At 31.7% G+C, this 16,935-nt stretch overlaps 3 protein-coding genes across 4 annotated transcripts; 2 read left to right on the top strand and 1 right to left on the bottom strand.

The window, feature by feature from the left end:
- Nucleotides 1–737: 737 nt before the first annotated feature.
- Nucleotides 738–2,666, top strand: EMC10 (ER membrane protein complex subunit 10). Of its 2 annotated transcripts, none has more exons than XM_003691438.4 (4): nucleotides 738–1,689; nucleotides 1,767–2,030; nucleotides 2,099–2,365; nucleotides 2,433–2,666. In XM_003691438.4, the coding sequence occupies exons 1-4, from the start codon at nucleotides 1,633–1,635 to the stop codon at nucleotides 2,529–2,531; spliced, it is 687 nt and encodes a 228-aa protein (XP_003691486.1). In that variant the 5' UTR covers nucleotides 738–1,632; the 3' UTR covers nucleotides 2,532–2,666. The 2 variants fall into 2 exon arrangements, with proteins under 2 accessions (XP_003691486.1, XP_012338913.1); XM_012483459.3 differs by having other exon boundaries at nucleotides 1,085–1,689; nucleotides 1,752–2,030.
- A 198-nt stretch (nucleotides 2,667–2,864) lies between these two features.
- LOC100871999 (BBSome complex member BBS2) lies at nucleotides 2,865–5,882 on the top strand. The gene is made up of 11 exons (XM_031915043.2): nucleotides 2,865–3,168; nucleotides 3,268–3,387; nucleotides 3,461–3,649; nucleotides 3,731–3,913; nucleotides 3,975–4,197; nucleotides 4,270–4,481; nucleotides 4,602–4,772; nucleotides 4,837–4,941; nucleotides 5,045–5,357; nucleotides 5,426–5,680; nucleotides 5,734–5,882. Exons 1-11 carry the CDS (start codon nucleotides 2,944–2,946, stop codon nucleotides 5,826–5,828), a joined length of 2,091 nt encoding a protein of 696 aa, XP_031770903.1. The 5' UTR covers nucleotides 2,865–2,943; the 3' UTR covers nucleotides 5,829–5,882.
- LOC100872363 (ras-related and estrogen-regulated growth inhibitor) lies at nucleotides 5,869–10,340 on the bottom strand. Its single transcript, XM_003691439.4, has 4 exons — nucleotides 9,619–10,340; nucleotides 9,109–9,331; nucleotides 8,608–8,794; nucleotides 5,869–6,409 (listed from the first exon to the last, which is right to left on the bottom strand). Exons 1-4 carry the CDS (start codon nucleotides 9,755–9,757, stop codon nucleotides 6,227–6,229), a joined length of 732 nt encoding a protein of 243 aa, XP_003691487.1. The 5' UTR covers nucleotides 9,758–10,340; the 3' UTR covers nucleotides 5,869–6,226.
- Between the last annotated feature and the right edge of the window lie 6,595 nt (nucleotides 10,341–16,935).

Raw genomic sequence — 16,935 nt, 5'->3', positions numbered from 1 at the left:
ATAAAGACAACGAATAATAGAAAAGGATGGAGATAGAATAAAAATTACGAAATCAGCGCCATCTTCAGAGTGCCGTAGATTAAACACAAATTTAGACAAAGAAAGCAAATAAAAAGAGATAGAGATAGAATAAGAATTGATCACTAGAGCCATCTTTTGAGTGATAAAGATATCTCTTCAAAATAAGGTAAAGTAGAATAAGAATTGAACACTGACGCCATCTTTAGGTAGGGTGTTTTTGGCACTCAAGAGATGGCGGTAGTGTTCAATTCTTACTCTACTTTATCTTGTTTTGAAGAGATATCTTTATCAACACCAAGATAAAGACAACGAATAATAGAAAAGGATAGAGATAGGATAAAAATTAGGGAATCAGCGCCATCTTCAGAGTGCCGTAGATTAAACACAAATTTAGACAAAGAAAACAAGTAAAAAAGATAGAGATAGAACAAGAATTGATCATCAGAGCCATCTTTTGAGTGATAAAGATATCTCTTCAAAATAAGGTAAAGTAGAATAAGAATTGAAAACTAACGCCATCTCTTGAGTGCCAAAAACATCCTTCTAAAGATGGCGTTAGTTTTCAATTCTTATTCTACTTTACCTTATTTTGAAGAGATATCTTTATCACTCAAAAGATGGCTCTCATGGTCAATTCTTATTCTATCTCTATCTCTTTTTACTTGTTTTCTTTGTCTAAATTTGTGTTTAATCTACGGCACTCTGAAGATGGCGCTGATTCCCTAATTTTTATCCTATCTCTATCCTTTTCTACTATTCGTTCTCTTTGTTTAGAAGAAATTTATATTTTTAAGAGATGATTTTAATGTTTTAATAATTTTACTTTTTTTTTAAGATAATAAGGAAATATAATAATAAAATATGTATATGTAAAGTAATAAAAATATATAAGTTTATGTGCAAAAATTATATAGAATGAAGTTTGTTTTTATATATTATATATATACATACACGTATATGTAGATATACATATAAAAAAGAAATCTTTAATTATAACGAGCTAAAATATTGTAAGATATCTAATAAAATTATCTTACTATTTTAACAATTTTACTCTTCGTTTATTATTCAGAAAGCAATAGTCCGTATTACATATATTATAGCATTAATGTAATATATTGAAAAAAAATTACTATAAAATTCCTATATATGTAATTATATTATACAATACACATTATACACAATATCATTGGTGAAAAAAGTATTGTGATTATCTTATTAGAATACGTAAGTTTTGTAAATTTGCTAGAAACTAAACTAGAAACTAACCAATATAAAAAGAAATGATGGAAACATTTTCACTATTGCTGAATTTAATTTTATGATTCAATGAATATTTTAAATAAATTCAGAGAAATAAAATCTGATAATAAAACAAATCTAACAAAAAATTTATTAAAATAAATAAAAGATAATAAACATTATAGAATATAAATAGTTAAATCTTTTAAATATTAGTAGTAGACTGTCAAACCACTTGCACTACAGTGTATAAATTTGCACATTCCGTTAATATCATTCGATAAATAAGTTTTAAAATATATTAATATTATTAAAATGATTTGATTTTTTATTATATCATAGAAGATATATGTATATATCATTTTAATAATGCAGACGATATATATTTGTATAAGTTTGTTAATCAGCATATCATTAGCTTTTGGGGTTAGTATTTCAATTTATTATAATTTTCAATACATATTTTACTACACATTTTAACGAAATAGTCACCAAAATTTCAGAGTGAACTTGATTATGATGGCTGGTTGCAATTACGATTATGGCACGCATTTAACGATGAACCAGAGCCGATTTTCATAGAACGAGGTAATATTACAGTATCAAGTGTTCGTAGCGGTGCCTCTGTTATTGGACAAAATGGACTGCTGCAATCCCATATAAATGAATTAAAAAATCTTGCCAAAAATGATGGCAAATATAGACTTAAAGCAATAGCTCGAACTTCTTCAGGAAATGAAATAACATTTTTATCTTCTGTACCTGCGGTAATTATATTTTTTAGCACTTTTATATTATATATCTGTATTTTATTTATAATCTTTTTTCTATTTAGTGTTATCTTCTTGGTTCTGATCTTGAAGATGTCATAACAATTTGGCTAGATAGTGCAGCGGAACCAATAGTTGTCAGCATATCATCACCTGGCCCTTGCAGTATAGAGAATCCATTTACAAATATGTGGACAACTAATGTTGTTGTTAAATACCCTGATGGTGGACCAGTTCCAGACACTGCTACATATATTCAAAAACTTGAACGTGAAAGAGAAGCAAGAGAAAGAGGAGAGGCAAAAGATAACAGATCTTTCCTTGCAAGATATGTAGGTTTATTATTGTAAATAATATTTGTATATAATACATTGTAAAATATTATTTATTGCATTTCAGTGGATGTATATTGTTCCTGCATTGATCTTTGTTATTTTATCATCTGCAACAAATCCAGAAGCTGGAGGAGCAGCAGGTGGCAGTGCTCAAAGACAGTAACTTAAAGTGTCTGTGGTGCCTCCAAGAGTGCTTGTGTTGAATCTTTTATTTATAAACTTACAATATACTTTCATAATTACAATTGTAAAAATATAATTGTATCTTTTTCTGAATAAATTCTATGATTTAATTAAATTTTTTTTATTTATTTTTTACTATTCTAAATTTATGTAATATTGTGTAAAATGAAAGTCTTTCGCAATGTAGTACATGTATCTGTATGTTATAATATATTTTTTTCCTAACTTAAAGGCAACTATTATAATTGTATATCACTATTATATATAGTTTAGTCTTCTAGGTAAAGTTCACAGGTAAGGCAAGAAAAGATCAATAATCTACCATCCAATGAACAAAGCCACAAACTGTTACCATTATGTATTAGAATATTTGTAATTTATCAGGCTGAAAAATGGCAGCTTTTTCTCTGAATATTCAGAAACATGTAGAACCAGGTCTTGTAACTTCAGGTAAATTTGATGGTTCTCATGCTTGTCTAGCGGCTGCAACATATGGTGGAAATATTTTGGTGCACAGTCCTCATAGACAACCACAAATAACCGATCATGACCACGAACAGTCCGATAGAAAATTATTTTGGAGCGGAGAGCTCGCTGAACTTAAAATAGGAAGTGAGGTATTAATCAAATAATTATACATTTTTTAAAAATTTAAAATATTAAATTTTAATAAAATTTAATTTTGCAAATTTATTAATATGTAAATAAATCGCTAGATTATTGCATTATGCACTGGTCGACTTAACGAAGATGAGAGAGATATCCTTCTAATTGGAACTGCATCTCATGTTCTGGCTTATCATATAGAAGACAACTCTGATATTTTTTATAAAGAGGTATCCTAATCATATTCATAATCAAATTTATTTCGAAAAAAGTATAAAGAATTTAAATTATTTTTACGAATAGATGTCTGATGGTGCAAGATGCATACTTATTGGCAAATTGAGTTGGCTTCCAAATCAAGTTGCAATCGTCGGCGGTAATTGTTCTGTAACAATTTTAGATTCGCAAGGCGTAGAAATATTTTGGACAGTAGTAGGAGGAATTGTTAGTTCATTAGCCGTTTTTGATTTCGATGGAGATGAAGAAAATGAGGTAAAGTACGATAAAAAAAAAAAAATTCTTAAAAATCTTAATAAGAATCAACGAATGAAAGAATGTACAATAAATATCTAGTTGATCGTTGGAACGAAAGATTTTGAAATAAAAGTATACAAGAAAGATAATCTGCTCTGGGATGCTAAAGAAACAGCTTCCATTACCACTTTAATTGGTCTACCTCATAGAAGATTTGTTTATTCAGTAGGAAATGGAACCCTTGGTGTCTATGAAATGGCTCAAAGATTATGGCGTGTCAAGGTCAGTCTAAATTGAAATCAATAAAAATTATAAATGGAAAAATATATGATAAATTTTTCAGTCAAAGCACAGAGTAGTAATTACAAGAAGCTTTGATTTGAACGGAGACGGTTTACTAGAAGTCATAACTGGTTGGAATAATGGAAAAGTAGACGCGAGATTATCCAATAATGGAGAAGTAATTTTTAAAATTCAATTATCCGCTGGAATAGCTGGAATTGTTGAAGCTGATTACAGAAGAATTGGCAAATCCGATTTAGTCATAGTATCTTCTACTGGAGAAGGTAGATTAAATTGCATGAAAAAATGAACAAAGGAAATAGTTTTGCTTTATTTTTAAATGATATTAATTTTAGTGCGTGGTTATAGTTCTGGCTCCACAATGGATACACCAGAACCAGGTGAAGCTATGCGTGATTTGTTGGCCAAGAAACAAATACTTCAAATGGAAATTAGGCAGAGAACTGCATCAGTTCCGAATATGTATCATGGAACAAAATTAGCTGTTAGCTTGATGAGTGCTGAAGGTGCGGCTCGTGTTGCCCTTGCTTCAGGACCTGGACTTTTTGTAAGCGATTCAATTCTCGTACAAAATTTTTTCTTTTTTTTTTTGAAAATTTATCATTAAAAAAGAAAAGAAAATATAAATGGAATAAGAATATATATAATGAACTTTCAATGTTGATAGATACATTGTGCAATAGTTTTCACTGAAGGAGTGTTCGAAGGCGAAACTTTGGTGGTCCATCCCAGTAGACCTAAAGGAGAACTTGAAATAGAGCTTCGTCCTCCTAAGAATAATCCTGTGGATCTCCATGTGAAAGTATGCGTTGGTCCAGCTGGTGCAGATCTACTACAGGTATTAAATGAAAATGAAAAAATTTCAAAATTTATTTTAATGTAACTTTTTTCCTTTCATGAAGGTATTCGAAATGACACGTCAATTGCCTAGATTTTGCATGTACCAGATCATTGAGAAACCTCAACAAATTCCAGAGGATTTTACGAAAAATAGTGTTACAGCTGAGGTATTTATTTGTCTTATCGTATTAATAATCAAAAGTATATTATTTTTTTTTTTTTTAAAAAAGAATCATAAATGAAGTTATAAATATTTTTCTGCTCAATTAGCTCGCAGAAAGACCTCAAAGAATCGCCCTCTGGTTGAACCAAAGTCTCATCCTCCCTGAAGAATTCGAAATTAAAGAGGATAAGCCAAACAATGGAAACATGGAGATATGGCTTCGAGGAATGAGAGATAACAAAATTCATTGTTTCATGGTAGATGCAACTGGGAAATTAACTATCCAAACGGAGGATTCTACATTTGCTGGCGACATTATTCAATCTTTAGCTCTATACTTGGGTCTCAGAGAACTTTCTTCCGAGGTCTCATTTCCGGTTGAAGAGAAAAAATTATTGGACGCTCTGGAACGTGTCAAAGGTTAATATAAATAAATCACATCACATTTCTTACAAGAGTATTGAAAGATAATTATTAATTTATTACAGAACTAAAGGAAATTGATGCTAAACTGCAAGCAGAGACTGCCAATGAGACTACTTTATTGAAGAATATTATAATTCGTCTGGAGGATGCGAGAATTCTCGAGAATATCGATGAAATGAGAAAGAGACTTGTACAATTGAAAAATGTTAACGCTGATCTAATCAGGGAATATGAAATCAGGATGAAGAGCTATCGCGAATTTACAGCGAATTTAAAGGAGCTTAATCTTGGAGTTCAACGTGCAGCTAGATTAAGAGGTAATATATTTCTTTCTTATCTTTTTTCAAAAATTGTTATTTGAATTTTTCAGTCGGAAAAAGTGCCTCGAATACCGTAGCCAATTGCAGAGCTGCGATCCAGGATGAAAATTCGAAAGCTCTTGTGATTGCAATAAGACATGGATGAATTTTAACATTGTACCTTATAATATTCACATCAATGAACATTATTTTATACAAATTTTATTTTTTTTCATGTTTATTATACACATTCAAGAAATAACAATAATAAGATCATTCATAAGAGAAAGTATTGTAGAAGATATTGTAAATTTTATTAACTATTTACATTTAGATCAAAATTTAAAAAAGATTGTTCATTCAAAGACCTATATTTTTAAAAGGAGATGCAAATTGACGAATCTTATTGACTTACAATCAAATTTAAACAATTTCAAAAAATATATCTCAAGGTATAATACAAGGGAAATTGACAATCAACAATCAACAATTTCTAAAACACGAAGAATTAGAACACAAACTTCCCATCGAGGTACATAAATTGAGCTCTGAGGTCTCTTTTAGTCAATGAAGCGTTCCTCGAACTGATATACTGAATCTTCTTTTGAGAGGTATAGGCGATGGACGTCGAAGAGCGTCCAATGTTCCATCAGTGGAAGCTCTTACCCTGAAGGAATTCGTTTGTTGGCCAGAATTACCGGGCAATTCCGTCAACAGTTTAAAGATGTCTGTGAAGACGGCCATGACCTGTCGAATAAAAATAATCGGGCCAGTCTGTTGCTATCGTTACATAACCCCGTCGAGATTATCTTATTAAGCAGCTATCACAATTATACTTTACATATTTTTCTCTCATAATCTACTTTAAAAACCGTTCGCATTATCACTCGCCATTTTTTCATTCGTACCCCGTGCCGTGGTTCGTGACACGTGTAGGATCATCGATCTCGTTTTCTCGTTTTTCCTTTCTGTACTAGATTTCTTCTTAGCAATATAACAAACTACAGTGTATAACGATTTAAAGAAAATTCAAATTGAAAGATACATATACATAGTTACGATTCTAAATTAATCTCCATATAAAAATTTAATTTTACATTGAATTCATTTTTCGTTTATTCCTAAAAATTATTTCTATTAATTTATTATCGTTTATTTATAAATTTTATCTTTTAACAAATTTTCCATTTTCTATGACTTTTATTACACTTCTCTAAACAAATCAATAGAAACAGATAAATTTCTAAAATATACACAGGAGAGCTTAATACTTAATTAATAATCTCCAAACTTCATCTATATCTTCTCAAAATAAGAAAAGAAAAAAAAAGAAGTGCAAAGTGTGAAGAAATGTGAACAAATCCTAATCTCCAGAGGCCGTAAATAGTTGTGGTCCCACGATTAAGTCCAAGCTTAGGGGTAATTAATTGTGAAACAAATTTTTAATTACGGCACATTTACGATACCGATAACACGATCGTTGGAAGATGCTCCGGCGGTATCTCTCTTGCGTTCCGTTCGTTCCACGATACAGATTTTGTTTACCACTGCTTGATCACGCGTAAACGCCATGACCGGTTTCCCAGAGGAGTAAACAATCGTTTTAGAAAAATAACGAAGATTAGGTACGGTCGCGAGACAAAGCTTGAAACGATCGATCCGCCAAAACTCTGACCGCTCCTCCTCTTTCATGCGCCATCCAAATAGGCGAGCAATGGCAGAAGAAGAGGGGCATCTTCAGCCAGCTGAGAGATTTCCAATCGGGCGGACTTTTTTTCGCGATCGATGACGTATATTCGCATACATACGTCAACGATTCTCAATGTCTCTTCATATCGAGACCCCACGAATAATTCAGCTCGTTTCGGAGATAGTGAAAACGTTTGGATCTGCTTGTCTGCCAGAAGCTTTCGATGACGTGGTGTTGCGTCTAGTTGTGGTGAATTTTAAAAAATGTTACGAGGATGTGTTTTCGTTCTGCATTGTCATCATTTGGGATGATATTGTAAAAATATTTGAATTTTAAGAGAATAATTAATTTCAAGAGAATGCAATTTTGTTTGTCTTGGCAAGTCTTTTGTATCTGATTTTGACAAATTTTAGTACATATAGAGGAAATGCATATCGTTGTTATTGCAAAAGTATTTAATTTTGATAAAATTTAAAGCTTGCAATCGTCAGTTTTCGTGATGATCGATGACGTGATCTGTTTGTCACTGGTAAATTTTTAGAAAGTCGAGGAAGTGTATTCATTATCAATTGTTATCTGAGAGAGATAGGATGTTTTAAATAAAGTATTCGATGATTTTGAGAATGTTTGATTTTAAAGGCTTGCAAGATAGAAGGAAATGGGTTACGAAATGGATTTGGCAATCGATCTTTTATGCAATAAATCTGTTGCAATTGTTTACCTTATGCTATAGCCGTTAGATGATAATTTACACGTCGGATAGCCTGTGTCTTAGCCCTTGCCACTTAAGGTTAAATGTACGATGTCAGTGTGAGCGTTACGTCAAAAGCTTGTTGTTTTATCGTGTCAACGACTGTTGATTTTTCCAAAGTGAACGACCTAATGCTATGTCATCACGAATATTATGACTATGACTCGAAAATAGCATTATATCACATTCTGTTATTAAATGTTTTATCTACATTTTATTATTGTTTTGTAATTCGAAAGATTCAATATTTTTCATTTTTTTTTTTTTTTAATAAAATTGAAATATACTGAGAAAACTTTAATAGCAAAGTTCATGACTCGATTTATATTTTTCCATATAAATATCTTCGTTAATCTTTTTCAAGGTCAAGCACATCGATACAGCATTGACATTGAATTTATTAATGTTCATCTAACTATAGGGGATGAAGGTTGAGACGAAGGGTATCGTATATAATGAATTCGATTGAATAGAAAGAACGGGAAATGGAAATTTTAATGTTACCTGTTCGACTGATTCCCTGACAGAAATTTCATGAAACGCTTGAGCCTCGATTTCTTCCGCTCTTTGACGACCTTCTGCGGTGGAAACCACCCTTTCGCCAGGTGTATAAGTTAGATCTGCTTTGTTCGCTATGAGGATCACTATCGGTGGCACTTTCCTAGTTTTCCTTGCATGTGATACTAGAAATCTGGAATAAATATTATGCAGAATACAATCATGATGTATACTTAAAAAAATGATTGAAAGATATAATTATAATCCACTATTTCTACTGTCTTCTAGATTTGCCCTTTCTTTAATCGATGTTTCTTTGACATTTATTGCGCAATATATTCATCCCTTCGATATTTAATTTAAAAATAGAGTGAAAGTCAATTATGTTTATTCGCACACGAGTTGGTAAATTATTTATCCCTTATTTAATCGTTAGATTACTGTTAACAAACAAACAGGTTATTTGTTATAGATTAGACAATATTGTTGTTCAATGTATTTCCTCACCGAAGGCGGGATGTTTCGTCGAAGCTGACACGATCCGACACAGAATAAACGAGAACGATAGCATCTGCAAACCGCAATTTCAACTCGGACGGAGGTGGTAGATATCCTGGGGGATCTGTTATCTCCCATGACGCATCCAGGAAACTGTCCACCTTGTAAACCCTTTCGATGCTACAGTCGTACTCTCCTATGTAACGTTTTGTAGCGAATCGCACCGCTAAAGCTAAAAATATTTATATTGTTATCTTAGAATCGTTGATTCTATTATCAGAACTTTTCTATTGTTTTGTATTGTTTTCTTTTTTTTTATCGTTTCTTTCAAAAAGCGTAAAATTTGGGAAATCGAAAGTACAAATATTTGAAAGGGGTTAAGAAATATTGAAAATCAAAAATACGTAACAAATTTTAAAATATTTCAAAAATATACTATATATCGAGAAAATTTGAAAATGAAGATATTATAGCCAAATTCGAACTAAGATTTGAAGATATCAAATTTTGGATATTTACCAGTTTTTCCAACACCCTGATGACCAAGCAGGATCACTTTGATAATCCTCGGCTCCTTGGTGGTAAGACCAAGATTCCAGGCAATCGGAGGGCTGATTCTCTTTTTCAACGACGCCGCTGGTGGACTGAATCTCTCCATGACTTGACCGCCACTGCGTTCCTTGTAGGGTGTCTCATCGATTATGAACCCTCTCTTTTACCCGCCGATATTTAATAAACGCGTTTTATCATGCACGCATCCCTCGAACTATCCTTTTCTTTCGTTGACCCGTAACAAACGATATCTTTTTTTTCCTCGCATTTATTTATTAACTCCATATTTGCATATTTCACTATTACATTATATTTGTGCATTATAATAAATTAAATATTTATTCTTCGCAATTTTGAGTTTTTGTAATGGTCAATTATAATATACTATTTTATTTTATTTTTTTTTATCTACAGATATTTATTTTGTAAAAGGTTAAATTATATCCCACGCCTGTTTTTTCCAGAGTTGAGATATTTTTATTTTTTCTTATTGTATTCAAGGCGTTTAATGTAGAAAGTTTATCAACTTTGGAGTATCCAATTCACTCGATAATCAATTATTTGGGTAATACGGTTACAGGGATCATACGATTTCGAATGAGCACGTGCTTCGAATTCTGTTTTAAGAATTTATCAAATATTTCTTTGCTTATACATGTGATTGTCAGTTTAATAAGTACACGAAAGAACTAAAAAATATAATAAAAATCGGTGATAATTGGTCAGGAAAGAAAAATTCCTTCGCGATTACGATTCTATGTATATTCACTCATCGAAAAAAAAAAAACGATGTAAAACGAATACAAATAATATAAAAGTTACGTTAAAATTTTCAAATTGATACATTGGTTAAGATATATTTTCACATCATTCTTATATATATATATAAAATTTATTTATACACGAAGTATCATCTATACAAAAGTATCATTTTGTGATATAAAAATGTAGCAATTCTGTATTCTTATCCTAAACCTCTTATCGAAAACTCCAAATTTTAAGCCTCCTCATCAAAACTTCGAAGAAGACAGAAGAATCGAACAAATTTTCCTCGACTCGTAGATCCTCACGATGCACGTGAATTTCAATTTTCGATATTCTCATTTACGTACGTGTTACGTGGACGCCAGGATCTCGAGCAAAGGTCATTACACATAGGCTTAATCAAGATGCCGCTTGTATCAATGCCGCTAGGTCAAACGGTTTCGCAATTCGCGACCCTCCTCCTGGATGGAATAAAACCGGACATCGTGGCTGGTGCACCCGGTTAAATCATATGATTCTGCGACCTGGCTCGTTCGAAAGACCGGCACGCGTCCACGCGGTTATTATTACTTTTATGTAAGAGGCGGGGAGGGGGAGAGGGCGGATAGACGAGGGCGCTTTTATCACGCTTTCGTCACGCTGAACGACAGAACGATTGTCCAGGATCCGAGTGACTCACCGGCGCTTCGATTTCCACACGTGGTTTTTCAGACGACAAACACTTTCCTTTTTTTTCATTTTTATCGATTTGAGATCGATATTTGAGATTCGATAGAGGAAATGATCGATCGTTGTATAAATTATTGGGATGATACGATTCGATGGAATGGAATTTTGAAAATAAATATTTAATGTAAATGATTTAATATAAGTGATCGACTGCAGCAGGGAATTCATTGGACAGCTATGGTGGTTCAGAAATATTTTTTGTTTCTCCTTGAACATAAAATAGTCTTTTCAGATTAATTTTGACTTTTCATTAACAAGGATTTTTTTGCAGCTTTTCGTGGCGAATTTTCTCGATATTTTGGCACGAGGAGATGATCGATATCCGTTATAAGTTGTTAAGAAACTTGGTCTTTTGTGATAGATTACCTTAATGGAACCAGATTTGCGAAGTATGGGTTTACGAAACGAGAACATGACTCGATCTGGCGATTGCAGATAACACGTACTTTATATCAATTTATATCAATACCTCGTTCGCGACCTCTCATCGAACTATCTTCACGTAGATTATTTCCATATAAAATGGATCACTTCTTCTCTTGCGATATAAGTAATCCTGAAATTTCTTAATCTACACAATTTCATTTCAACTACTATATACAGAGATCTCTCATCGAAAAGAGAGAAAAGAAAGAAAACAGAGAGTACTCGAAGAAACGTGCCTAAATTTCAGAATCATTTCAGAAAACATAGATCCATTACCTAGTATAATCTATTAATATAAATGTTAATCCTAATGGAAGATACTGATCAAGTCTATTTCCGACGAATTATTCATTACTTTATTCCACAATATAAAAGCACCAAGAAAAGTTAAAAACTAACCCAATAATTACATATATACGATTCGTTTTTTCCTTATTACACGAAAAAGAAAAAAAAAAAAGAAATATCTATCCACTGTTGATCGATTCTTCTTCGAACACTCTTACGAATCCCAACGGCACAACCAGACGAAATGACTCGTCTCACCAGACGAACATCAGTTTTCGGCCAATCGCATGAGGAGTCAATGAGGAGCGACCCGATTTCCAGGAATCCCTGTTCTGTTTCTTCTAAACGCGCCCGTGTTTCCTGGTACACCCCGCCATTGATAATCTAAATATAAACGCCACCAAGTCGGCCGTGTAGGAGGAAAGCGTGCCGCTCCCCGGTTGACCTCATCCGCGGGTTCTATAGGGTTATCGGCTTGTAACTCGCTTCCCTTATCGGTTATCATTGCCCCGTCGGCGCCGTGACCACCGAAAAAATGTACCCGTCGGTCTCACCGGTCAATTCAAACATGGAGGACACGGGTTTCTGAAGAATGTGCTACAATGTGCTCTTTTTTTTTTTTTTTTTTTCTAAATATCTCGTAATATCTTGATTAGATAAAATTCTCTGAGTCTTGATTGTCTTTATTGAAGATAGGGAAAGTTTTTTTTTCTTTTTTCTGAGGGAAGATGAGATAATAGGAAGTTTTATGGTAGATTCAGGGTGAAAATTGGAAGAGATTGGAAAAGGTCAATTTTTTAACTTGTTTTCAACATTTTGGAGGATCGAGGGTAAGTGGATGGGGTTCAAGAGTTTTGTAAGTTTCAGATTACACGCCTAATTATTCGTGAGATGTATTGTGATTTGATTAGAAATGTGGATATATTTGTTTGAAAAGTTAATATGCAAACATATACACGAAATATACGGGATATAAAAATATTGCTATTTGGTGAGGATGAAACATATTCGTATTTGATTAAAGTTTCATTTTTTGTAAAGTTAAAAATTTGTTTGCGTTTAATTTTAATGTCTAAATTGGATAAATTGATACGAATATGAAGATGGAAATACAGAGTTTTTATTAATTGATTATAACGATGAATAAGAAAATGTGCAGAAATGAAACCAAAATAAAAAAAAGGTATAAAAATTATCCAAACGTTGTAAAATAAAAATATCTTGTACACATTTTCTATATATATCTGTACGTAAAAAAAAATTAAAGATGGAAACGTTTAAAAAAAAGACTATTTCTCGATACGCTGATTATATTCGAATACAAGTTTATTTTTATGATTGGCCAACTCCGATCGATATTTTTAGTAAATGTACGACCAAAAGAGGATCCCGTTATCTCGCTTATCTTTGGGTCCTGAAGGAATCCAATAATTTTCGGAATCAAATTCCATGATCCCTCCTTGTGACTTCATAGAATCAGTAATATATTTCTTGTTTTTCCAAAGAATCCCATAAAAATCTAAAAATATTCTAAACTGATCTTTAAATGAATATCTCGGAAATAAGGTATTACAGACTTATTTTCTCTCTGTGCAACGAAGCTATAAATCAAATAACGTGGTATAGCACTTTCCAATTATAGATCATGAAATTTATTTCTTATGATAATGCTCTCCTAAAATACTTTACTGGCGCCTTTTGATCTAATTTTATTTATCTAAGGAAAGAAAAAAAAAAAAAAAAAACACGGAATCTGTTGTTCGAACGGGAAAAAATGCAAAAGTAGATAAGATTGGTAATTGGAAAAATTGAAAAAGAGTTCTAATCTCGTTTATGATAAATTTAACTAACAAGATTTATTCGAATTTTCGAACGTCCTAAGATTCTATCCTTATCCAATTTATCAATTATAATACTATTCTATTTTTTCAAATGATATAAAAAAAAATTGTCAACAGATATAATATAATTTTTGTCATAATTAATTAATAATTTTAATTACGATATCTACGTTATCGAATATCAATTTGTGTCGTTGAAAGACGAATTATGCTTACTGAAGTGAAAAAAAAATCTTAGTAATTAAGTGAATCAACGTATGCATCTTTTGCATATAATCAATTTGTAAAGACTTGGAATGAGTCATTTGAAATAAAACATTACTCAATTTTTAGATCAATAAGAGACATATGTGCAAAAGATTTTAAGGACTCGCGGATTTATAATGGTTTTTCGGCGAAAGAATTGAAAATATATTGAGGGATGACGTGATGGTGTTAAAAACGACTATAAAGCATTTACAAGCTCATAACTTAAGGATATTAAAACGAGCAGAGAGTTAATAAAAATAGTATTTTATGACTACATGATTTTTTATACGTTAAAAGATTTATCTTATTTGACTTTTAAATATATGATTTATCGATTGTTAAATTTCTTTCATTTTAAAAATAAAATTTGTTTTATTATATTTTTCGCAAATTGACAAAGTGTGATCGATAAATCAAATTTCATAAATAATATTTCAAGTAATAAACTTTAATATATCTTTTTTTTGTATATTTCATATAATAATCACACATAATATAAAAATCTATATGATAAAAATACGATGAGATCATTTTTGTTGATTGCTGACTAAATTTTATATTACATAATTGAAAGAAATATTACATCGAAATTCATTTTTTATAAATAAATATTTTTTTCGAAAATTTCATCATTCCCTAAATTGAATTTGTATTTGGTATTATATAAAATTATGGTGTTAATAGTTAAGTTTAATCAATACGGCTTTAAAGAACTTTATTTACAATTTTTAGATAACAATTTAAAGATTTAATTTTTAAAGAATTATGAAAAGAAAGGAAAATTTTAAAAAATACAATTTATATAATATTTACAAAATTTCTACTTATATTTACTTTAATTACGAAAGAAGTAAAGAAAACAGATTTACTTTAAAAAAATATACACTTGTTGATATCAATTTCTGATAAAAAAATTGTTAATTTACCATGTTTCATATGCATGTATACGATGGAAGTGCAAGCGATAATCTTCTTACTGCGATATATTGCGCGTGATTTATTGAGATATTGATAATTCATGATCGAAATTAATAAACAAATGATTGTTTGTTTCGTGGTTTCGCGAAAAAAAGTCACGTTTTCCGGTAAAAAAAAAGTCAATCTTGCATTTAATTTCGTCTGTTATTATTCGTTTGCATATCTTGCGGCGATAAAACGAATTATACTCTTCCCAAAATTTTCTTCCGTCCAGATATCGAATGTGCTTAAAAGAATAATATCTGCTGCATAATGCAACGCGTGATTTAAGAAACGTTACATAATTATTACGCAATACCTGCGAAGAATCTTACTTAAATTTCATTGTTATCAAATGTGTTACTGTTTCGAAAATCGATTTGTGCCACTTCAGATTTTGAAGTAATTTTGAAGATATAGAATAGATATGACAAAAGAGAAATTTTTGAATTCCAGGATTCAAAAGATGTATGAAAATGTTTAAGTTTGATAAATTTTAAAAATAATAAAAACAATTGGATAGATTTTCAAGATTCAATTTCAAAATTAAAAATATTTTTGTTACAACATTAATCCTTTTGTTGCTGTAAATGACTATGATCTTTTATCATGAATTTTAGCATAATTTAAGCAAAAATCAATGTCTCATTTGTTTTCAATTTTATTCTCTCTGCGATTTTTAATCATGATTAAAGTAACACTATCAGCCCAACTGCATTTCATACAATTGTTATTATTTGACGAGGAATAAAACATTCAACTAAGTTTAAATCAAACAAGCTAACCAGCTTAAAGTTTCGTCAGTAAGTTATTTTAACTCAATTAAACATCAACAACAGCTCATAAATCATCCTTCAGCTATCTCTGCAAATACCTTTCCCAACACTTCAACTAACTTCCTTCGGTCAACAAGATAGCCATGTTGAAACAACGATCGTTTGTTATTAATCAACAATCCTAATCGAGAAACATGCCTTAAGATAGACAGACGTGATGAATAAAATTAAACATCAATAAAAAAGAATCATTATGCTCCTTCGAAACAGTTATTATACTCGAGTACAAAAATAGAACAAACTATAAATCATTTAATTTTAGAAAATTTTACAAATACAAATAAATATTCTTGCAACAAAGTTAAAACAAGCTTTTGCAAACATTGTACATTACTAAAAAAAAAAAAAAAAAAAAACGAACATAAACACCCTTAGATACGAATGTTACTTTTAAAAAAAAAATACACTTACAAACATGTATAACAGTAAATATACCATATTTCCACTGAACACCTGTTACACCAACATTTACCTCGCGCCAACCACGATCCAATTATTAAACAATGATCCGTAATTATCGATCTAGAGAGTCTACACATATCCATACAGTTGGATATTCTCCATGACCTGACACGATTCTCCACCAAACGATAGAGAAAGGATATTGTTGACCAGGGGTGACGGTGTCTACCAACGAACCTCTCTCCTATCCTATTAATACACGGCTCGCTCGTAAAAAACCCATTACCCGTTCGAGAATAATTGCGACAATAAAGATTGAAGTTTCAATTATAACGCGGCCGCCCATTAACGACCGGTTTTTAACGCTGGCAAGCGCACTCTCGCCTCTTTGCCACTCCATTCTCTCCTCTCGCTCCTTTCAATTGATTGACCTCTGAACCGATGTGAACGTTCCAAGATAGCGCGAGGCCCGTTCTGCGCCCTCTCTCTCCCTCTTTCCACGGGAAAGAACGGAGCCACGATGTGTCATGCACCTTATTGAATATCTCTCGTGTTTGTCCGCGGCCATTACGTATACACGATCTCGTCTTTTATATACGCGTTACAATAATAATTGTTGGACGGCCGCGGGGTAAAGTTTCATGTTTAAATATAGAACAATAAGAGAACGAAAACGCGGTGGATGCGGACGGGACAGCGTAATATTCCGAATATTTAGTCGAACGCCGCGGAAAAAGTCGGAGATTGATAAGGAGGAAGAGTCGAGAGATAAAGATGGCTGGTGGGGACTC

The sequence above is a fragment of the Apis florea genome, unplaced genomic scaffold (genome assembly GCF_048593485.1).
Source record: "Apis florea isolate Af1SG1 unplaced genomic scaffold, ASM4859348v1 contig_2201_pilon, whole genome shotgun sequence".
In the NCBI taxonomy this organism is placed as follows: Eukaryota; Metazoa; Arthropoda; class Insecta; order Hymenoptera; family Apidae; genus Apis; species Apis florea.
This window is presented reverse-complemented; position numbering and strand designations above follow the sequence as displayed.

Bases quoted from the DNA above. Each gene is read 5' to 3' on its own strand.
- LOC100871999 (XM_031915043.2), top strand. From the start codon at position 2,944: ATGGCAGCTTTTTCTCTGAATATTCAGAAACATGTAGAACCAGGTCTT. The intron at 4,198-4,269 runs GTAGATTAAATT...TATTAATTTTAG, and splicing joins AGTATCTTCTACTGGAGAAG to TGCGTGGTTATAGTTCTGGC. The intron at 4,942-5,044 runs GTATTTATTTGT...CTGCTCAATTAG, and splicing joins AAAATAGTGTTACAGCTGAG to CTCGCAGAAAGACCTCAAAG.
- EMC10 (XM_012483459.3), top strand. From the start codon at position 1,633: ATGCAGACGATATATATTTGTATAAGTTTGTTAATCAGCATATCATTA. The intron at 1,690-1,751 runs GTTAGTATTTCA...TTAACGAAATAG, and splicing joins GCATATCATTAGCTTTTGGG to TCACCAAAATTTCAGAGTGA. The intron at 2,031-2,098 runs GTAATTATATTT...TTTTCTATTTAG, and splicing joins TTTTATCTTCTGTACCTGCG to TGTTATCTTCTTGGTTCTGA.
- LOC100872363 (XM_003691439.4), bottom strand. From the start codon at position 9,757: ATGGAGAGATTCAGTCCACCAGCGGCGTCGTTGAAAAAGAGAATCAGC. The intron at 9,332-9,618 runs GTAAATATCCAA...AAATATTTTTAG, and splicing joins TCAGGGTGTTGGAAAAACTG to CTTTAGCGGTGCGATTCGCT. The intron at 8,795-9,108 runs GTGAGGAAATAC...TATTTATTCCAG, and splicing joins GACGAAACATCCCGCCTTCG to ATTTCTAGTATCACATGCAA.